The following is a 23,077-nucleotide window of genomic DNA, read 5'->3' on the forward strand; positions in this document are numbered from 1 at the left end:
GCAAAGTACAAATGTGATTAAGCAGTGGTGTTGAACATTGACAGAACAAGTCCATTCAGTTGTCTTTATGCCAACCTAAACTTAATATTTAGAAGACTCCATGGTTTATTCCATTGTCTTTTACAAAGATGAGTCCATCCTCAGATACAATATCTCAACTTCTCTAAAAGGATAACATCAAATAACCATCATTAAATAAAAGGATAGTTTCCTTATATTCCTTCAGATGGTTGGGTATATTTCCTAGTATATGTAAAAGTGGGAAAAGGCACAGTTGTTCTATCGCTAAGCCTATTTTTCCTTATATTCTGCTTTCCAAAATAGTTTATTTTTCTAGCATTCCCAGAGACAATGTATCATAGTTCCAGTATATGTTATAGCAGTTGGGATAAATTGAGGAAGCTCCTACTGTGAAATCACAACGAACAAATTCTGCGATCAATTTGTGAGATACTGTGTTGCATCTCCTTACGTCTATTACAAATTGGATTCTTAAAGGTCATGTTTCTTTACATCTCCCTTCAGTAGTGTAAACCATAATGTTTTTAATGATGCAAGTTTATCAATGTTTACATCCTGTAACTCAAGTACAACCCTGACATAAAATTTTCATGTTTTGTATGATCCAAGAAGAATCCTTCACTTGTGTAAGCCACAGAAGGTTACTGCTGAAAGGGAAGGCTTTCTCAGAGGCTGTATAAAAGCATATTCATGGAAAATTGACTGGAAGGGAAAAGTGTGGTAAGAAAAGGTGCCAAGCAACGTGGATGAGCTCAGCCTTCAGAGGATTGTCAAGTAAAGCAGATTCGTGAACTTAGGGGAGCTTCACAAGGAGTGGACTGAGGCTGGAGTCAGTGGATCAAGAGCCACCACACACAGGCAGGTCCAGGAAATTGACTATAAGTGTGTTGTTCCTAGTGTCCAGCCACTCCTGAACCACAGACAATGTTATTGGTGTCTCACCTGGGCGAGGAGAAAAAGAACTGGACCGTTGATCAGTGGTCCAAAGTCCTGTTTTCAGGTGAAAGTCAATTTTGCACTTCATTTAGAAATCATTGTCCCAGAGTCTGGAGGAAGATACCAGAGGCACAGACTCCAAGGTGTTTGAAGTCCAGTGTTTTCCATTTCCACAGTCAGTGATGGTTTGGGGTGCCATGTCATCTGCTGCTGTTGATCCACTGTGCTTTATGAAAACCAGAGTCAACACTGTCAGCCATCTACCAGGAGATGTCAGAGCACATCTCCTGGTAGATGCTTCCATCTGCTGAGAAACTTTATGGAGATCCTGATTTCCTTTTCCATTAGGACTTGGCACCTTCCCTCAGTGAAGCCAAAACTACCAGAAACTGGTTTGCTGACTATGGTATCACTGTGTTTAATTAGCCAGCCAACTGGTCTGACCTGGACCCCATAGACAGTCGCTGAGTAAATATCAAGAGGAAGATGAGAGACACCAGACTAAACAATACAGACTGAAGGCTGCTAACCTAGACTAACACCTAGCAGTGCCATGGGCTGACTAGCTCTATATCATGTCGCAAAATGCAGTTATTTGTGCATAGGGAGCCCAAACCATTTACAATAATAAGCATAAATTTCCAGAAGGTCAACATTCATATGTTATAAATCCTTTTTTTGGACTGATTTTTTTTTATGATTTTCTAATATAAGCTGTAATCTTGAATAAAATCACAGGAAAAGAAATTACTTTTTTCATGGTATTCTAATTTTTTGAGATGCAACTGTATAACAAAGGTAGCGTTTTTTTGGTAAGTATTAGAATATAATTACATTTCTTATTATGCCAATCTTTTAATTCTTGTTCATTTTTACATGAATATTTGTGAACAGATTAAGAAAATCTCTCTCTTTCTGAATAATCTGAACAGGAGCTGTCCTTGTGGGTCCTTGTTACTCTTGGAGTGTGTTTCCTGGCTGGTTTCCTGCCTTACATCTACCTGCCCATCTCCTCCTATCAGAACACTGCTCGCTGGAGCTGGGGGGATCAGACCACTCTGTCAGGCCTGCTGACCCACCTCCTGAGGGTTGAATATGGCACCTTCAGTCTGGTAGGCCTGGGCGATAAATCAATTTTGTCATTGAATTGTGATTTTTGAAAAAATGATTCAGTGGAAGAGATGCAGGCAATTAAGGATAAATAATGGAAAAAAACAATATTCTTGCTGATGGCTTTGTTTACTTATAGATCACATAAAGACATCAGCGTTATTTTCAGTCTGTTTCTTTAGCAGATAAAAACTTTCAGACCCTGAGAACAGGAATAGCTTCCATCTTCACTGAAACTACATAGTGCACTTTTAAAAATAAGTATTCAGCTTACACTTTCACTCTAAAGGGAATTTTAGTTTATTCTACTTAAATGTTATTGATAAATAAAAGCAAATCTTAGTCTTTTTTAAAGGTGTAAATAAAATGGATTAAAACTACATCTCAAATCTAGAGTGATAAATCTAAGATTTTATGTGTAGGCCGTATAGCCCATCCCTAGTTTGCACTCTTCTCTCATTATTGTCATGTAAAAACTACAGAGTATATGTGTGTATTATAAAAACCAAAGTTTTACAATGATGGTTTTATTCTTTCTGTGCTGCAGGCAAAGACAGAGAGCTCTGTAAACTTCACTACAATGTTAAGGTGAGTCTTTTTGTTGCTTCTTCATGACTGACCTTTTACAAATTTGAAAGAGTGTTTGCAAAATTAAGTAAATTGAATTTGTCGACAATGAGTTCATACATGATGATTCAAAATATATATAATCACATCTCGTTAAAATTGGACGTCATCTTGTCAAATTATATGGCTAGTTACATTTAGTGTAAGATTTGGGGCCAATCCCATTTCTAACCCTTATCTTAGCTCTTTCTCTTGGTTTTGTGGGTCCATGTCAGGTGAAGGGAAGGTGTCCCAATTCTCTTTTGATTCGAGGACTAGGGCTAGGGCTACATAGCCCTTGAACCAAGATTTTTCAGGACCACACTTGAAACTGAGGAGTACGTATAATGAATTTCCCACCATGCACCACATTCACATGAATGGAGGCATGTAAATTTTCAGCATTTGTGATTAATTATAGAAAATACGACGGTTGTGTTTCTCATATATTTCTATCATTAGCAAAGGGCTACCTGCTAGTTTATCGAGAGCAATAATCTTTGGTAAATGCTCTTTTATGTTTTTTAGAGGCTGTTATTGTTTTAATTTAAGTAATTCACTATAATGAGCTATGGTAACCTTGCAAAGCAGATGGATATGCCCGTTTCCTTGTTTTTCACTGGCGAATCCATCTTGTTAAGCTCCCATTGGAAACGTTTGGGCCCGGTTAGAAAGTGACAGGACCAGTCAGCGACGAGGGGCAATACATTCAGGTTTGGCAGAGTCGTATTGTAAACGAGCAGATGCAAGAGGAGGGTGCAATTATGGCGAAAGAGCTTAGTGTGGATGCTGCTAAAGCGACAGTTTTACCAGAACTTGACAACATTTAAAGAAGAACAGAGAACAGCAGTGAGTTGTTTTATTTTCAAAAACGACAAAAGTCGAGTACTTACATGTCTATAGCCGCCATGGTTTGTGTTATTCCTCGGTAGCTGCGCACGCACAGCTCAATAGCGGCTACGTCACGTGTTTTGTTGCTCTTATTGGCCCATAGAGATGTGACAGACAGAACGTTCATCCAGTCACACTCCGAGTTTTTTTCAAAGCCTCGGCCTTTTCCCAAACGTTTCCTATTGAAGCTTTACCAGATGGATGTGTGAAACACATCCATCTGGTGTGTTAGGTTAGAGCTATGGGGGGTTATTCCCTAAATGTGTATTTGAATACTGTATAACTGCACCATTGGTTATTGTAATGAACACTGTCAAACTCAGAGCGCATGATCATGTCCTCTGATTTAAACTACAACACTTAGAAAATAAATCTCGATTTTCCATGTATTAAATTATATATAATACATCATCAATAATTATTAGATAATACAACAATCACAATACTTCAGTATCAAACAAAAACAAGTAAAACAAGTTCACATCAACAGTAAAACTTGCAAACAAATTATTCTCACTCAGTGATTAGACTTTTGCTTTCGCTCCTTAATTTTGCAACTGCGCTACCTGCTCGTTGTATTTTGTCTGTTCTATAACCACACGTTTTCTTGTTTAACATACATGCATGTAATGGTTTTTTCAACCACTCTAAGTGTTGTCATCTATTTGTAGGAAAAATACTACCTTTCTCAGCCAACCCAGTAGCTTAGTGGTGGATCAAGAGTCTGTCTTCCAGGTTTGCTTCCCATTGATTTCACATTTTTTTCTGTTTCTTTAATATTGGTTTGATTGTTTGTTATTTTCAGGAATAATGCATAACTGCTGAATTATGAACAGTTCGCACAAAAGTCAGCAGTTATGCATCATTACTGAAAATAACAACTAATAACAATAATTAAAGAAACATAAATAAATGTGAACTTGCTGGGAAAGTACCATAAGCTGATCTGGCAGGAATTAAAGGTTTCGCCAATGCGTCTTCTTGTCTGATGTCTTACGTTTGCCACAGACAGGTGTAAAAAGTTGGCAAGGACCCAAGGAACTGGCCGTACCAAATCTGACAAGGGTACTTGTTAATGTGAACTCTTGTCACCTCTGAGGATGCAGCTTTTTCTATCAACAATGCGTGATGATGAAACAGCAATCACGTGGTGTCATGTTTCTTACGGAAATGTTTTCCACCCTACTCCTTACCACTCTTTTTTGAAGGGGAAGGGGTAGACTGAGGGGAAGTGCTAAGGGGAAGAATTGGGATTAGCCCTCACTTTTATACTCCATCATAGGATTTATTTGGGTTCACTGAAAATTCTGTTAACTTTTATTGAAGTATTTTTAAAACCAGCTCAGCCTACCTTGACATCCTGAAGTTACTGGTGTTGTCTACATAACTTGTGAGAATTCAAGACAGAAAAAATAGCAAAGGAAGCTGAAAATGATCCTTTTCTTTGGTCTTTGATCCATCTTATATATATGTTTATTCTTTAAAAAAAGGAATAAGCTAATACTCCAGCAGTTCTTTGGCAAAACTCAGCTGTGTAATGTGAAGTTGTATTTAGACGTCTGTACAGTCTTAGGGTCCTGTTTTTACTTGGTCATCATTTCCTAAGATGAAGTATGAAGGAAACAATCTGAGAGGGTTTGATCTGGGGTGCGGCGAGGGCATGTCAGTTGTAGCCAAGGAGGACCCTACCACTTACTTTTGCTGGCTCTGGTGTTTGACACAGGTTTAACCACAGACACTCCGATCTCTTCTGAGAGCCCGGAGTCATTTCTGCCGCCCGTTCCTCTCTCTCCGTCTCTCCTCTCCCCAGCAGCTTTTGTTCTTCCTCTTCCACTCTCTCCCATCAAAGCAGAACTGAACCTGCTTAGAGGGCCAAATCGCTGTGTTCTGTTTCTCCAGCAGTTTGAAATGATCACTCAGCTCTGGTGTTTAAGCGTGACAAGCTGTGATGACAGACACTGCAATAGAGCTGGAGAAATTGTATTTTTCCACTCCAGCAACCCCCCCTACCCCTCCACCTCCCCTACTCCCTGCTGCCACCACAACCACCACCACCACTGCAGTCATCCCACTCCTGGTATCTCTCTCCAGCTGACGGGATGGGGGTGCATGTGCATCTTAAGACCCCCCACTACTGGCTCCCCCTCTGCCAGGCACCCACCCCTTCCCATCACCCCCGCTGCTTGATGGACAAGCACACCTTCAAGATGGGGAAGAGAGGCGAACATGACAGGCATGTCGCACTGGAGACGTAAAACCCGCTGGAGAAGCTGACACACACACACCCACAAACACTCGCCTGTGAGCACATTCACACATAGTGTACATTGGGAGATATAGAGACTCAATAAGCTGTCAAATAGAGATGGGTATTAAGGAAGAGGCAGGAAACTATCTCTCTGCTCTGAGCAAGCGCTCGCTGACTGACAGGCGCTGTGAGGAGAGGATGGGGCAGCGGGGGGGAGTGGATGACACAGTCATTCGTATCCGTCAATCCGATTGAAAGGAAGAGCGCACAGTCCAAGGAGTTTGTTTTTGATAGGGGATGGAGGGCATTTCATAATTGGTGTCCTTGAGTTCAGTAGCAGGGAGGGTAATTGAGCTTGTCTTTGGTGTCCGTCATATATACTCTATGCGCGTGTCTTTCCAGGGCTCAGTTGGACCACTGCCTGGCGGACCTCTCACTCCCCTGTCTCGCACTTGCAGGAACAGGCCTTCTCCTCTCCTCACGGGACAGGTAGGACAAGCGAGGAGCGGGCATACAAAACACCAAATTCTGTCACACACATCTCCTCAGCCACTTCAACCAAAAAATCTAATCCCCTGCAGTAAGAGACGGGGAACAAAACCACTGACAAAACGCTGATCTCAGGAAAAAAGAACACAAAAAAACACTGAGCCACCTAACTGTCAAGCTGTCGCGGCGCTCCACATTCAAATGGAGACAGGTTGATGTGTATTTTAAATTTTCCACAAACATGTTTGTGTGTACAAGTAAATCACTGCTTGTATGTATCTGTTTGTGGAAGTATGGCAGTTTGATCCTGTTATTCATTACAGTGGAGCCTTTCCTGGGGTCTGCGGGGTAGAGCTGATAAAGCCCAGTGACACCCCAGGGGCTCCGGAGGGCACCGGCCGACCCCCCTCCTCTCTTGGGTCAACTTGAATGCATATACACAGTGATGAAATGGAGCAAGGTCAATTCATAAGATGCCAAAAGGAAACTATAAAAATGCCACTTTAATACTACAAAATCTGCATGTATTTTTCACACTGCATAATTCAAAGAAAAACAACAACAGCCTCTGACAGGACGAGTTCGTGGCCAGTCAGTCGAGCACATCAGATCAATTTTTTGGCAGGAAAAGCAAAAGTCATTCTCTGTGGCTTGAAAGTGTCTCTTCAGGTTCAGATGATGATTTTGTTATTGCCATAAGGCTAGCATGTTTTTCTTTTTAGTGTATAAGTACATTTTACAGCTGTACTGTAATGAGTTTGTGATTCAGCGCTTGGCAGCAGCTCATTATGACTCAGTCTGCATTAGAAAATCAATCATGCACCTCTTGGCTGGCTGGCGTATATGTTTGCCCTCGGGCTTGTGATCTCCATCCCTGCATTAATATTTTTACAGACTTATTCAAAACAAGTACAGAGAAAATAGTCAACATAATACTTTGCAGTTGATATGTGGGAATTGCAGTCCAGGGGTATACAGTGCAATTTTAAATGATCTAAAATAAAAAGAAGAGTATTGGTTGACTGAATATATAATGCCTTCTCTTTCCTAGGATTTGTCGCTCTGTGGCCTGGCTGTTTACTGCCATGTTAGTCGTGTACTCACTGTTTTTCGCTTGGAGAGCAAACCTGGACATCAGCAGACCCCTGCTGCTCGGAGTGGTGGGTGATAACACATGAACTCACTGTCAGTATTTTTACATCATTCATGTAGACAATGGTTGAGAGCATTTTTCAGAGACAGAGCTCTGTAGTTACTGAGAGCTTTAATAGTATTTGTAACACATGGAGCATCTCTTGAAACCTTTTCCTTGAGAAGCTTTCCCAAGCAGTATCTGTTACATTAAATTCTTAACAACAATGCTTTTTAGAAAGATAGGGCTGCAACTAATGAATATTTTAATAATTGATAAACTGAGTCAGTATTTTTCCTGATTTGTGAGTCAGATAACAAATATGCATTCATTTCCAACCCTTTTTTCCACCTCTGAGCTGTTAGAATTAAATAAAAATTGGGGCTTTCAGTGTTAATACATCAGTCATGATTAATTAAGTCCATAACTAGTGCATCAGTTTTTTTAATCAGTGCTTTATTTTCCCTTTCAGCACATTTGGTTAAGCCACTGCAACATCTCCCTGCAACCAAAGTGATGTAAAATAAGTTCATCACTGCTCCTTAATGTCTTTTTTCTCTTGAGGAAAACTCACAGACAGCTCAGTGGACAGGTCAGAAGTAATCTGTGCCTTGTGTCATCAAATATTTACCTTTTAACTGTTGCCTTATATCATTTGTAATCCATAGAAGATTCCTTTTTCAAGATAGAATTTGTCATAATCTTTGATTCACCAACACGAATCCTTATCTTCTTTCAAAATAAAAGCAGGGCGATATCAAACTAGAACTCAGTTAACCTTTTTTATTTCTTATCTGGGATATGATCAGAGCATAGTACGGTGCTATTGAGTTGTAAACATTACCCACTGTCTTTTAAAGAACATCCGAAATTTATAATAAGTCAATAATTCAGTTACTCTTAAGCTTGGAGTACACTGCAAATTTCAGTTCAGACATGAATTTTGAGTCGCATACTCACTTGGAAGTTGTGCCAACTTTCAGTTTTATTGTGCGTCATTTGTTGTGCAGTGTACAGGGGAAACCTCAGCCAAGCATAACCCGACTATGGCCTGACGAGCTGCTCCCGATGGATTTCTGACATGTTTGATTTTTTTTGGTCGTACAGAGATCCACTCCCACAGAGAGAGCACGGGCACGAGCAGAATTCTTTGTAAACTCTCAGACAACATCTTAAATCATCAAGACAATGGCAGAATTGCCTTTCTAATTCACTGTATTTTACGCTTTTATGCTGATATTTACAAAATAATTTTAGCCTTAGCCAATATCAATACAGATATTTAAATGTAGTTCAGACCTAAAACTTCAGCCCTTAAAACACACAATTTACAGTTTTAGGATGAACAAATTAACAAATTTTAGTCCTTAAAACAGACTTTAGAGTGTAAGGAATGATTATGAATAGAGAAAAAGACTTCAGCTGACATCGGTCTATGAGTCCAGCCTAAAACTCCACTAAATTATTTGTACATATGGCCAGAATTTTAAGCTGATACAGGCAGATTTTTATAGCTTAAATATCAGCAGAAATTTTCATATGTGCTGATACAGATATTTCACTTTTTAGCTATCTTCAGATACTAGTATCATACCGATAATACTGGGCACCCCTACTTTCTACCCCCCCTCCAATTGAGGAATTAAAGAGCAGGAAATATCAGGAAATATGCCTGTCCGACACAGATGCTGTTTGTGTGATAGAGAGAGATAGCAAAAGAAAGACAGGATATGACTTGATACGACTTCACCCTCACTGTCAAAGAATCTCCACTGATTTTTGTTGCTCTGTCCCCCAGTGTAAGTATAGTAATTATGCGTGATGGTCGGGCATTGTAAGCGATTGAGTTGCACAGTATGAGCTGATGTTTCACTACGGCTGTTAGAGAGTGGGCTTGAAGTCACACAGTGTATGCCTGCCTTTAGTTGAACACAGTACCAGAGGTTGAAGAAGTACAAGATGATCACATTCAAGTAAAAGTAACGTTACTGTGGTAAAAATGTTCTAAGTAAAAGTAAAAGTATTGGTATATTAGTCTACTCAAGTAAAAGTAAAAAGTAAGTCCTTTAAAGTTTACTCATAGTACTGAGTAGCTACTTTTGATAGTTGAAGGTCATGTTCAGTAAAATATGTATTCTTGCATTAACAACAAGAGAAAATAAATCTCCAACCAGATTGTTTATTTTAGGATGTGACTCATCCTTAAGTAAAATGCAACAGCTGTTTTGGGATTATGTACTACTGACTGTCGTGTTGTCAGTTTTGTGTTGATGCCCAAAAGCTTGGCTAAACCTTCTTGTTTAGGCTTTTATTTTTTTGCTCAGTACTTGATGCTTTTTAAAATGTGGTTATGTGGTTAATACGTCTCCCGAATAATACTTTCAAAGGTAAAATAAAAAGTAAAAGTACAATGACTGATTTTACAAGTACACACAAAGCTAAACAAAAATAATCCAAAATGAAACAAAAGCAGTTTTAAATAGCAAATAGAATCCTGTTGCATGGAGGGGGGGTTAATCACAATCAGCAACAGGACATCTGAGATCAGTTGTGATTTAAAAATGTGTTTATTTGACAGCCCTACTTAAAAAACATAATACGAAGATTTTTTGCACTGAGGTGTCAACATTAAATAAAAAATGGCAACTCCTGTGTTGTACATTGTTTTTAGTAGAGTACTTACATTACATCAAATATTTACAACAGTTGAAAGCCAACGAAATTTTTAATTTTTACAGTTGTAAGGGTGTGTATCTTTTTAAAACGGCTGTCAAGACAGACACAGTATGTTAATCAGTTCTCTGGAAATGCCCGATGTTCTCTGATGAACATTTGTAGGCCTAATTTTTCGGTAGTCAGTCCCATTGATGTAATAAGTGATTAAAAAGTGAATTTATGAAGCATATTTAAACATATCTTTAGCAAACCAAGTACTACACAACAAGCCAGCCAACTGTGGGTCTGAGAGGTAGACTCCTCTGCATCATGGAAAATAATGTTCTGATTGGGGGACACATTGAATGGATGATCTAATATGTTGTCAACTCTTAGAATAACGGCTTTTAATCAGTGTTACAGATTGGTTGTTGCAGCCCTAGTGTTAAAATATTAATACACATAGGCATTTTGGGTGTCAGTCGAACAAGTTTTCTAAATTTCAAAGCAAAGAAGCTAGATATAATTAGTAAAAGGTTAAGAGCAAAGCATGTATTCAGAAAATAAATATTCTAATGTGTAGTAGACATTAGACATTAGCACCTAAATATTAGCACCTAAATACATGCGCATACGTCCTTGGACCCATTTTTGTTGTTTGCATTGAAATGCAGTGGTCTAAATTTTAATATATGGGAAATCAGTACATGCACAGTGTAAATCCTGAGATAGATGATTGAAAAAAACAGTTTATATAAGTGCTAATGCTGCTCTAGGTCTGTTGGTATGATAGACTCTACACTTAAATCAGGAAAACACTGCAGTAGACACTGAAGTGTGTTTATGTGCTTGTCTGTGCACACCTATACACTTCCTTCCTGCAGGTTGAGCGTTTCTGGCTCCAGAGTGATGCTGCAGTGTGTGTGCTGGCAGGCCTCGGCCTGAGCCAGACACACACGGAGCTGGAGAGGAGGCTAGGCTGTGGGGGGCTATGGAAGACCTCAGGCTGGGTCCTCACTGTGGGTCTATTGGCACATATGGCGCACAGCAATCACAGGTGAGTAATACACTCTATTATGGTAACGGACTCATGATGGGCAAACAAAGGCCTCAATGTTCAAATAATCATGTGCAGTTATGCTTTCTATTGTTGGGGTCAATAACAACATCATTTTGCAAATGAAACAGTAATTATGTGGGTAAAACACTATTTTTAGACCTACAATTAGGGCTAAACTATGAAGTCGAAGAATGTTCCTTACAATTAATTTGCCAATCAATTAAACTAATTTGAATTCAGCCTAGATGACTGGTAATAAGTAATAAAACACTTAAAATGTACATTTTATGTAAGATGTCCAAACACGTTTAAACACCATACTAATACCACTGCTCAGTTCATTACATCCGTTCATAGCAAAATCTACAGCTGTTTTACATGCCTCTGACATATGAGGCATTTTAAAGCATGCATTACTCTGCAGGCAGTCTCAGTACTCAGCAGTCATTGTCTATGGTGGTAGATGATTTATGCCTTTGGCTAATTAAACAAAATTTCATGTTTAGTGGACACCAAACCCTGCACACCACACCATCTCCACTGTGAAGCATGGGGATGGCAGCATCATGCTGTGGCGATACTTCTTGGCAGCCGGCCCCGGAAGGCTTGTAAAGGTAGAGGGTAAAATGATTGCAGCAAACTATTAAAAAATCGTGGAGGACTATCTTAATCAGTCTCCAAGAGAACTACAGAAAGACAATGACCTGAAGCATACAGGAAAAGGTTCACAAAAATGGTTTAAAGACAACAAGGTGAATGTTCTGGAGTGGCCGAGTCAATCCAATAGAGAATTTGTGGCTGGACTTGAAAAGGGCTGTACATGATCTCCGTGCAGCCTGACAGAGCTTGAGCAGTTTTGCAAAGAATGGAGGAATGAGTCTGTGTGTGTAGGTTTTGATTAGGCTTGCTCATCTGGATGCTGCAATTTTACTCCGTTCTGCTAGTACGTTAACATCTGGGCACTAGAGCGGAGAAAAGAACATCCATTAAACTGAGCCCCATCTAGTGGTGAGTGGCTTCATTACAGCATAGACTCATCATTTAGCAGACATTGTGGGCCTGCATGAATAAAAACAATAGTTTCACCAACTATTAATTCTTGTTCTAGCTTTCCAAGATGATGCTTTAATCATTTAGTCGACTATGCTTATGATCTTGAGTCCTCTTCAAGTTAAAAAAGTCTTCAGCTTACTCATTTTTATTTTCAAATAAACATTTGATAATACTCTTAAGTAAAGAGTAAAACAACTTCATCCGAGAGCTTCCACTTTTGCAAAGTTGCAGGTAATATCCCAGAAGTTTCTTTAGGGCTAAGATATAAAGTTAGCCTTGTTACATACATTTTCTAGGTTGACTCTGCAAGAACGGCTGTACATCTTGTACCTGATACCATCAGTGAAGTTTTACCTCCATAATTAGCTGCACCCTTTTGCTCTGCAGGCAATTAGTGATTCCAACCACCGATAGTGGCTGTCCTGATCTCAAAAGCAGTGAATCTGTTCCTTTTATTTGTGGAGTAGTTTCACTGTGCAGTGTGTGTTGCACGAACTACGTCTCTTGGGCACATTTGAAGTGAAGCACAAACTCTGCTCTCATTCCGGTTCCTTCTAAAATCCCCATGCAGAAGTTTTCCCTGAGTCAACCTGATTTGTTTCTCCTCTGCGCTTCATACTGCAGGTCTGAACTCCACATGTCAGTTTTTTTCTCTGCTCACCCCATGGTAGGGGCTAAAGAGAGGCACGGTTAGCACATAGATTCCACTCACAGAGCTCAGTCTGAGATGTTAGCTGTCCGAGAAGGCAGATTACACCGGCGTAGTGCTGGGGAGTGCCAGACAGCCATCACTGAGCGGCTTTGATCAAGGGGAGTGCATGGCCTGTGCTGTCAGAGCCATCACACCTGTCTCCCCACGATTAGATAGGCAGCCACGGCGCTCTGCGGAGGGGAAGGGGCGGGGGCACTGACAACTTACCCTCAGAGCACCTTGAAAGCGTACCTACAAGCAGCAACTCACTCTCATACACAGTTTTACAGATCACACGCAGTTCTAAGCAGGGTGAAGATTCATTCAAGCCCCTTTTTAAATTCAAGTAAACACATCTTGTGATGATGGTGTACACTCTGATAATGTGTCTGCTGATGATCCTAGGGAGTGTGATCAGAGTGGAAACAGTGTGGTCGAGAGGTTCGGCAGGGAGCTGCTGGCCTCCGCTCCAAATGACTCCATCATTCTGACCAGAGGAGATCTGCCTGGGAACTCACTGCGCTACTTGTACTACTGTGAGGAGGTTCGGCCTGATGTTCGTCTGGTTGACCAGGAGGTTAGAAGTTTCAATTCTCTACTGCCTTTTCTGAGTCTCACGCTGTTCTTATGGAGTATTAATGCCAGGTTCACACCAAAAGCTCAATTAAGCATTTATTTTTAGAAACTGATGCTTTGAAGTACAGATGAGGATGAAATTATTAAAGGCACTGTCATTTTTTAAAGGATATCCCAAGTGCTGTTAAACAGATAAATGACTTTTTAACGCAGCTTTACCAAACATCCTAGTTTTATTTTGGATTCTTACATTATTTTACTTTGCACACAGAAACAAAATTATTCCTCAGAAACTACTACGGACTAAATTATTAGCTGCCCTGATGCTAATAGTCAATTGTGTCTCCGTTTTGCTGGATAACAGCTTGCAGTTGTTTATTGTAGTCTTCAACAAGTCTCAGATATGTCTCCTGAGGAATCCCAGCCCATTCTTTTCCTGATCTCTCAAACTCCTTCAGATTTGATGGTCTTTCTGGCATGGACCTAGGTCATCCCACAGATTTAATTTTTTTTTTCTTTTTCTTTTTCTTTTTCTTTTTCTTTCTTTTTTTTTTTTTTTTTATTATAACAAGGGACAATGCACATTAATGAACATAAACATGTAAATGTGCCAGATTGTAGCCATAGACTAATTTCCATCTGTAGTCTTCAGCCGGTTGATGGTACATACAACAAAAAGTACATTAAAAATCTACATAAAAATCAGACAACACCAAAACCAGACCGTTTGGACAGTACAATAAAATACAAAGACCCAAATATAACGTTACGTGGCTTAGGACAGACCAGAAATAAGTGACATTGTAGTTAAAGTGTATAAGGGAGACAATAAAGTGCTTTAGTGCTAAAGTGCAAGTGTGCTGATATATTGCACATAATCATGAGTGTGCTTAAAAAGGCACTTGCACATCGCCCTTGGCCTGTTAATTAAAGTGCTAAAGTTATTGCACACCACCCTTGGCCTGGTTAGTTAAAGTGCTAGTATTATTGCACATAGCCCTATCGCACATAGTTAGTATTAACAGATGTATTTATGCATATATTATTGCACCCAAAAAGAAAAACATACATAAGTATATCTATGTATGTAATATTGCACAAAATATGCATACATAGCTATATGTCAGTATGTAAATTGGGTTCAAGTCATGGCTTTGTGCAGGCTAGTTGATAATGTTCACTTTGGTCATCTGGAGGTAGTTCTTCACCAGGAGCCGCGTGTTTTGGGTTGCTGTCTTGACGACTCAGACCCAGTTTTGCTGCTGACTGCTTCAGGTTTTCTTTTAAAATCTCCACATATCCTTCTTTCTTCATGATTCTTTTCACCTTCGAGATTCCCAGTTCCAGACACATTGAAGCATCCTCACAGCATAATATTCCCACCGCTGTGTTTCCCTGAGGGGAAAGTGCTGTTTGGGTGATACGCCTCTCCCTTCTTTCTCCAAACATAAACATCTCTGTGTCTCTATGAACTCTAGTATGGTCTGATCTGACCAAAGGACATGCTTCTAGTATGCAGAATCCTTCTCCAGGTTGTCCTTAGCAGACTTCAGTCTGGCTTGAAGGTGTCTCGTCTGCAGAAGTGGAATTTTTCTTGGTCCATTTTTGTGCAGGGCTGTAGTGATGGTCTTTTTTGTCTTTCTTTAGTGCCTAGGCAGTTGTTCTGGGGTCTTTAGACACATCTCTCATTAGTTTACTTTCCAGAGTCTTTGAAATCTTTTTCTTCCTACATTTGCCAGGCTTTTTTTCTGTGCTGGTTGGCTCTCTTTGAATTTCTGGATGTTGCTTCTCACTCCAGTTCATGACACGCTTTGATGACTTTGTATATCCTTCTCCTGCTTTGTGAGCATCAATTAATTTTTATCTCAAGTCTAAACAGATTTCTATTGTTTTTGCCATGATGCTCATATCCTCAGTTTTAACTTAATTTGACCATTGAAGTACATCATTGCACAACAGTGGTTTGTACTATGGCTGAACAAAAAGGTCCATACTAAAGGGGGCTAATCATTCTGACCCTGGCAGTTTCTGGTTTTTTTTTTTGGGTGAAATAATTTTGTTTCTGTGTGTAAAGTAAAAAATCTTATTTTTAACCAAAAGCTGCTGAAAGAGAGAGATGTTTAAATTGCACAATATGTAAGAAAATAGGAATCAATATCATATGATTTTTATCAGTATTGAATCAAATTTAACATGCTGTATTGTTGCAAGCTTATAGAAAGAAAAGGAGGATAACTGTCAACTCAGTGTTGTCAAGTAGTAGAAATGTGCCCTTAGAAATCAGGAGGGCAAATATGAAAAACATGTAGAGATACAAAATCAGGGACTCCAAACATATATAAATATCAAGGAGGAAATATGTCAGAAGAATTTTGATGATTTTGCCATTATAATGAAGCCTATTTTTTAGTATTTCCTCCCTCTTTTTTTTTTACATATTAATGCCCAAAATGCCTGGTTTCTTCTCTTTATTTTGTGACTGTTGGTGACATAATTATTTTGCATGTCCTCCATTTCTTAACCTCAACTTATATACCTGTTTTATATATGTCAGCAGTAAGCACAAGAATCTTCAACTTCAGACTAAAAAATGAGAACAACAGGATTCAGAAGTCCTTATAAACCTCAGTTAGGGAGCAAAAGCCTCTGACAGAGCCACTAAATCCTTATGTTGAGGTTATTTGTAAACTGCCTGGTAATTTTCTGCTAATCACATTGGATACAAAGACTTGAACAGACTTTGTGTGGTGCTCTTCCCCTCTAGATGATGACATACAGTTGGTACGTAGCCAAACTGGCGCACCACCACCCTGGGGTCCACTTCCCTGGCCGCTGGTGGGACCCGGTCCACCCTGAGGGGAAAGACACCTTCAATCTGGAGCAGTTTCTGTCCCGGAACACACAGTGAGTCTATGAGACACACGGGGAGGGAGAATCAAAGGCGGTCTGAACAAAATAGATGGCTGAGCAATTGAATCAGGAGAGCAACAATGGCCCAAATGAACAAGTGGGTGATCTAATGAGGCAGAGATCAGGGTCTGCACAGTGGTAAGTGCAAGGAGAAGATAAGCTAGTGAGGCCATAAAAGGAGTACGATGAAGTACAGAAGCCGTCTAATCTACTAGATTTGGTTAAACAGTCTGTGGCAGACTCAGAGCTGCTCCCTGCTCTCATCTCTCACTCTTCCAAGAGGGAATGAGATCCACAAAGTGGTTGGGGACCTGTTAATACCAAGCCCACCAGGGGGCAGTGTTTGCCAGGCCAACATGTCTCTCTCTTTGTGGGGCAATACTGACCTGTGGGATTAACCTCTATGGCCTGAAGCTAGAAGGTGTTAGGATGTGAGGAAATATTTGTCTACACTGTGTTTGTCCCATCACCAGCAGCCAGCTGCTAGCTGAAGGAGTTAATAATTGAGGATGTGAGTAAAGCTCTGTTTTTCTGCAGGAGGGATGCTGTTGCCTGCATTGGGTTGCATGAAGGAGACCCCAGCTGGGAGCAAAGTTTCTCCCGTTGGCCGTGGGGCGTGTGCGACTTCTTGGTGCCAGCTCAGAGGCAGTTTCACCCTGAAAGGTGGGCCCAGCAGACCCGCAACATGTACAAGTGGACAGAGCCATACAGCAGGTGAATTAACACTCACACAGAATCATTGAAATCCCTCTAAATTTGAGAGTTTTGTTTATTTTCCCTCTATGCCTGCATAAATTGTCTTCATTTTTTACAGTATTTATGCTCTTTTTCCACCCTTTTAGTGACACTGGCTGTTGATTTCACTGAGTGAAACTATTAGAGCAGCATAGAAATACTCATTAATATGGATTTCCCAAAGTTCAGCGTGGCACATTTGTTATCTCTGGAAACTTTTGGATTTTAGCTACAATTTTACAAGGCTTTGTGTTTTCAACAGTTTTATTTCTACAGTCTGAAGACTTGCAAACTTGCTTCTAGTAGCTGATGTAAATTTAAGGAGTCAAACAAGGAAAATCCTGCTGTATTTGATTAAAACAAGTCATGATCTTTAGCTCAAATTGGAAATATTTTAACAGAAATATGAGTATTTCTTTATCAAATGTCTTCGCCCCTCGTCTCTGTGGTCTTCAGTCGTCCTCCGTCAGACTCCACAGAGCTTCCCACAGCGAGGTTGTCCTCTGTTTTTCATGCTCCAATCCAGCTCTTTGTGAATTTAACCAGAGCAGACATCAGGCCCTCAGCCATCTGAAATGAGTCTGAAGATGAAAAATAATGAGTTTCTTACTGCATTTTGTCAATAACTGTGTCAGAAGTGGAATTAGTCAAAGCTCCATATTCTGTTGCTGTTTGCCAGCAGCCCTTCATTCACTCAGATATCCATGGATGAATACTGTGACATTATTTCCCGCACTCTCACGACAAGCGTGTCCGTCGATGCCCACAAGCCAAATATTAGCTCTGGCGCTCCGCTAAAATATTCTTTTGAAGAAGAGGTCAAGTGTTTACAGTCAACAAAGTGAAAAAAGGGAAGATGTGGTTTTACTGCATGTCTAATGTGTTTGCTGGTATTGTTGCTCAGTCATTTAATGTTTATGCAGCAAACATGCATGTTTAGTGTATCAAAACCTGCACAGCTGAGTGGAACAATATATTCACATAAATAATCATTTATAGTTAGTGGAACTTTGCACGAAAAGCCTGCAGCTGTTTGGATCAAGAAATGTTTTTTATGTGTGTGAACAGTTTCCATCCTGCGTCCTGGGAGCATGTCGCTAATGAGGAGATGTGGCAAGCCAGGTACAGTAAGTTTTCCACAGAAGGCACTGCAGATAAAAAGCTGCGTCACGATGCATACTATCCAGCTAGAACATCTCCATAAACCAGTCTTGTGTGGTAGAGCATCTACATGTACATTCTATTTGGTATCGGCATCTACATAAATCACTCCATTGGAGTGGTGCGTCTGTGAGTGTGGATCTGCATGGCTCATCCATCCAGCACTTAGCCTTGAGCCTGCGTGCTTTGTTTCAGGATGAAGACGGCTTTCTTTCTGTTTGACCTGGCAGAAAGGATGCAGGGAGAGGGGAGCGCTCGCCTCTTTGAGCTGTCTTACACTGTGAGTCTGACCTCAACAAACATGCTGTCATTTACCATAATGGAGCAGATTTGAGTGCCAAACAAGGCAAAGTATGGCATGTTCTGAAGCTATTTTTGGTAACATTTGCTTTGTTTATATGTTTGCTGTACAGCTGTATAAGGAGATTGTAGAGGCCTACTCAGACTACCCTCCAAACTGGGACAAGAACTTGGCATTGGCTTGCGAGAGGCTGCTCCGCTCCGGTCAGCAGGGCCACAGTCCAGACAGCCTGCTGACCTGCAGCACCCAGCACTTCAGCCTCTACTTAGAGAAGGAACCCACAGATCCCCAGGCACCCGCTGTACGCTCCGCCATTACTCACCTGCTCAAAGAGAGGGAGAGACTCCGCCAGAGCCAGAGGCCAACCCTGTAACAAGGACCAGGAGACCTCGATGGGTCTTGAGCAGTGAGAGTGTTGGCCCAGCCTCGGCACCAGGGATGAGTCTGAATGAGCCTCTGAAGGTGACAGTGTGCTTTTTTGCTGATGGGCTAGGTCAGGTTGGACTTTTATGTTGAGAAGAATGTTGATGCAGACGTATTTGTCTCAAGAAATCAGCACAAAGGACGCAGAACTTCCCCTCAGCTGTGCCTCGTTTAATGAAGTTTGACCAGGGACAGAGCTTGACTTCAGGAAGCCTTGACTGACCCCAATCAAGGCATGCTTGCTCCCCTTTAACTCACCCATTCGACTGCTGTATCGTTACATCTCTTTCCTTTCCTCCTCTGCTCTCACAGCTTTTAACGTGCTGATTATTCTGCCTCAGCCACTGCTCCACTTCTCTTTTTCTCACATTAGGATGGCAAGGCCGAGATTGAGGGAAAAACCAATTTGGGGGCAGAAATGGGGGATTAGAGCGGCTGTTTAATCTAGGACAGACTTGTGCTGTGCCACAGTCCACACTCCACATAACCAGCACTACCCACCCACTCACCCACCCCACCTCTCTATCCTTCCATCAGTCCATCTTAGATGGTCCTTTAAATGTTTAAAACTAATGGATTCGATGAGTGTTTTTCCCTCTCTTCCTTCCTAACGGGAGGGCTGTAATCCTTCATGGATTTAAATGAAATGTGAAATGTCACAATGCCAGGGACCCTTTTAGAGGTACGTTTTTGTGTGTTGATTTATGTGTGTGTGAACATGCTTAAATCTCCACCCAAGCCTTTTCACTGCCCGAACCACATGTGAACATTGTCGATAAACAGATCGGAAAAAGCAAAGAGCTTTGATCGTCACAGAGGGTCAAAGTCACGCAAACTCCAGGGAACACGGAGACACGCGAGACCATCCAACTCCCAGCTTGCAGGAAAACAGACTTTTATCCTGCGAGGGTTGCTGAAGAGACAACGTAACATGCAACCACTGCAGCAGACCAGAGTCACTCGACTTTGACGTGTTTTCAGGGGCCAGAACTTTAATGACACTGTATTTTTTGTGATGATGCTAATGAATCCTCTGTTTTTGCACAGGTCAAACCAGTGTAGCTTTTTAAAACTCTGCAGAAAGAGCCTGCTGTCTGAGATACTACTAGAAAGCGAAGGGCAGTTTGTGCACATGGAGTTTTCTCAGAATGTAATCTGCCCTCTCTGTTCACAGGGATGGTTAGCGGCTGTCAGCTGGCTGGATGATGAGATTCAACCTGCTGTAGCACAGATGGTGTGGTTTTTAAAATTAAAGGAAACTGTCACTCTTCTTTGTAAAGATAAACCTATTTCAATAAAGATTATGTTTATTTTTATATATTTTTTGACCTTTTTTCCACAGCAGACTTTGCCTTTTAAGGCCTAAATATCAATCTTATTTGTTCACGAATTTGTTTCCTTTTTAAATCATAAGTATTTCCTGACTTTTTACATCCCCCCTTTGTTATTTTTACTTTACTTTCTTCCTGTCCTCCTCTTTGTCATCCCCACCCCTGTCATCCCCTCTCACCCTGTCTTCCCCTAACCCCTCTGTTCCTCTCCTCTCCCCCTGTCTCTGAGAGTCAGTTGCCCACCCTAAATCAGCAAGCTGCCGAGGATTGTGGGAACCCGTGGAATTGCCGTGACCAGGGATGCAGGCAGGGAGCCACAGCAACGCTGGAATGTGGGGCGTCTGAGGAGATAAGAGCTGTGAGCCCCAGCCAGGGAAGAGGGGAGGGATGCAGCTAGAGAGGAGGGAGGGGGGGCACGAGTGAGGAGGGTAAGACGGAAACAGGGAGAGCAGCAAGTCTGTGAATGGGGAGACAGAAACACAACACCATAAACAGCCCAGAGAGCAAGACAGAGAAAGAGGGGCGGAGGACTTGGGAGGGGGGGCACACACTGGAGATGGGAAGCCAGCCTTATTCCTCTTTGCATTTCATTTACATCCCTGGCCGTATCGACCAATCGGATTGGGAGCAAAGCCCAGGGCTTAGGAGGGGAATAAAAAGACAAAATGCCTTTGCTGCTCTCATCCCTCCCTGATAATACCCCTTCTGTTTTTCTTTTCTCTTTTTCTCCCGTCTATAAGTAGATACTGTCCGAAATGCCAGCGGAAAAGCGACACCTCCGCTTGCTGTGTATCTCAGATAGACCGAGCGGGAGCAGGGGCTGAAAAGACAGCTTTAGCAACTGGGCCCTATCTCCTCTCTTCTCCTCTTCCTCTCACTGGCTTGGAGTAGGGGGGAAGGCGGAGGGCCGGGGTGTGTTGGTTAGTGTTTAGGAAGAGAATAGAAGGGTGTGAGAGGCATGATATACTGAGCTGGCCACAGATTTTTGCAGAATCTCACTCTCAGGAAAACTTTGCTTGCAGATCCCTTCCCTAAGCATGAGAAACCTGTTTCAAGGATGTTTACGAGGTGCCACCCATCATTGTGGAGGGTGCCAATGCCTGCTAACACACTCCACTCATATTTTTAGCTTTGGATATTCTAGTGTGCTAAGTTGCAGCTTTATGCAAAATGGCAACTCTTGTCATATAAGAACTTTAATGTCTTAAATAACTTTATATTCTCAGGAACTTCTAACATATTTAAGGCTACAGCTATTTTCCCTTTAAGTAGATATTTTCCTCTCCCCTCATAGATGTGTATTGGGTAGAATTAGGCCCATTAGTGTCAGTCTGTGTTTACTTGTCTCAAATTTGTGTGAGCTGTCACTCCTGATGCGTGTTTCTCAGTGTGTGGTAACCACTGTTTGTTTGCAGGTTTACTTAGTTTATTTGTCCAGGTGTTTGGAGTGTCTTCCATTGTGTTTTGCATCTATTGTGTCAGTGATTTTCATGTGTTTGTGAGTGTTTTTTTCTTGAATTTAAAGGACTTTGCCATTGTCTTGGTGCTCATGCCTATGTGTAGGCGCACACAGACTGTTGTGCAAACACTGGACTCAGTGCTGGCACGGCTGCTCATGCAGAGCTTATTGAAAGTGATTGTTGCTGCACAGATCATCTCAGTAGGCATCTGCAGGAAAGCATTCAGACATAAAAAAGATCTTTTACCTGCTGTAACCAGACACATGTGATGGATAAGGTCGTCTTATAGACCTCTGCCGCCTTTGCAGCATCCTCACCCTCCGCCAACAGTTCAGCCTCACCCTCCTGCTAAAACAAACCAAACAATGGAGGCAGATATGTGAGGGATTAGAGGTCAGAGGGTTTGGGAAATGCGACATCTCCATTTCCAGGATCTATCTTCAGACTGCTCGGTAATCTCTGGCCCCGGGCCTCGCATACCTCCAGTGGTCTCTCTGGCTGGAAGCTGGCAGTGCCCGGTTGTGTGAGCTCCTGCTGTGGCACCTCCTGGGTGTGGGGTGCTGTCAGGATAGTGGGGGGTGAAGTTAAAACCTGATTGTGTGGATAAATGGAGGAGGGAAGAAATGAGAGGCAAAAAAGGCCCATGGTTTATATTCAGACCTCGTTTAAAGCTCCTCTTTGGAACTTTCAGTTGTCTTGATTTTTGCACCTCCTGTGGACAAACCGGTACCTCTTTTCTCTATGCTGAATTTGTCCTGTGAAAATAATATAGTTCCTCCTTTTAAATGCATCACCCACTTTGAACCTTTGAAAATATGCAGATGACAAAATTATTACCCCCATTGAAATTTCATTTTTTAAAGGGACAGTTCATTATTTTTGAAGTTGGACTATATGAGGTACCTGGTAGTAGAAGTGGCATTAGCCTCCAGTGATTTCAGGGAGCATTGCTCCTTTAAGGACTTATTTGTTGTACCTGCCAGGAAGCAAGGCTATACAGTGTAACAAATGAATACATTTTCCCCTCAGAATTTAGCACGTTTTTGGTAAAAATGGACCACAAAACAATGTCGGCTCAAACGTAAGCGCTATCAGAAAATGTTGAAACATTTTATTTTTTAGCCAGAAAGCCTCTATGTTTTTGTCACAATTTTGCAATGCTGGCTTTGGTCTCCAGTTATGTGCTTTTGCACTGCAAAATAGTGACATAAACACAGAAGAGCAATGCTCTGCAACTACTACTGCTACATATCTAGTATGACTCAACTTCAAAAACACTAAAATATCC

At 41.3% G+C, this 23,077-nt stretch overlaps 1 protein-coding gene across 9 annotated transcripts in view; it reads left to right on the plus strand.

Moving 5' to 3' along the window:
- The window catches only part of tmem260 (transmembrane protein 260), a 48,172-nt gene extending 27,910 nt beyond the window's left edge, over positions 1-20,262 (plus strand). For 4 of the 9 annotated variants that reach the window (XM_041812844.1, XM_041812846.1, XM_041812849.1 and 1 more), the window contains 11 exons: positions 1,890-2,069; positions 2,615-2,655; positions 6,215-6,301; positions 7,353-7,461; positions 10,973-11,145; positions 13,298-13,469; positions 16,233-16,372; positions 16,916-17,092; positions 18,182-18,235; positions 18,470-18,554; positions 18,688-19,516. In XM_041812844.1, coding sequence (XP_041668778.1) covers positions 1,890-2,069; positions 2,615-2,655; positions 6,215-6,301; positions 7,353-7,461; positions 10,973-11,145; positions 13,298-13,469; positions 16,233-16,372; positions 16,916-17,092; positions 18,182-18,235; positions 18,470-18,554; positions 18,688-18,948 — 1,479 coding nt within the window. In that variant the 3' untranslated portion in view covers positions 18,949-19,516. Of the gene's footprint in view, positions 1-1,889; positions 2,070-2,614; positions 2,656-6,214; positions 6,302-7,352; positions 7,462-10,972; positions 11,146-13,297; positions 13,470-16,232; positions 16,373-16,915; positions 17,093-18,181; positions 18,241-18,469; positions 18,555-18,687; positions 19,517-20,172 lie in introns of those variants that run through there. The other 5 variants (XR_005993308.1, XM_041812847.1, XM_041812845.1 and 2 more) reach the window with 5 other exon arrangements.
- Positions 20,263-23,077: the final 2,815 nt, after the last annotated feature.

Source organism: Cheilinus undulatus, linkage group 18, assembly GCF_018320785.1.
Source record: "Cheilinus undulatus linkage group 18, ASM1832078v1, whole genome shotgun sequence".
Taxonomy (NCBI): domain Eukaryota; kingdom Metazoa; phylum Chordata; class Actinopteri; order Labriformes; family Labridae; genus Cheilinus; species Cheilinus undulatus.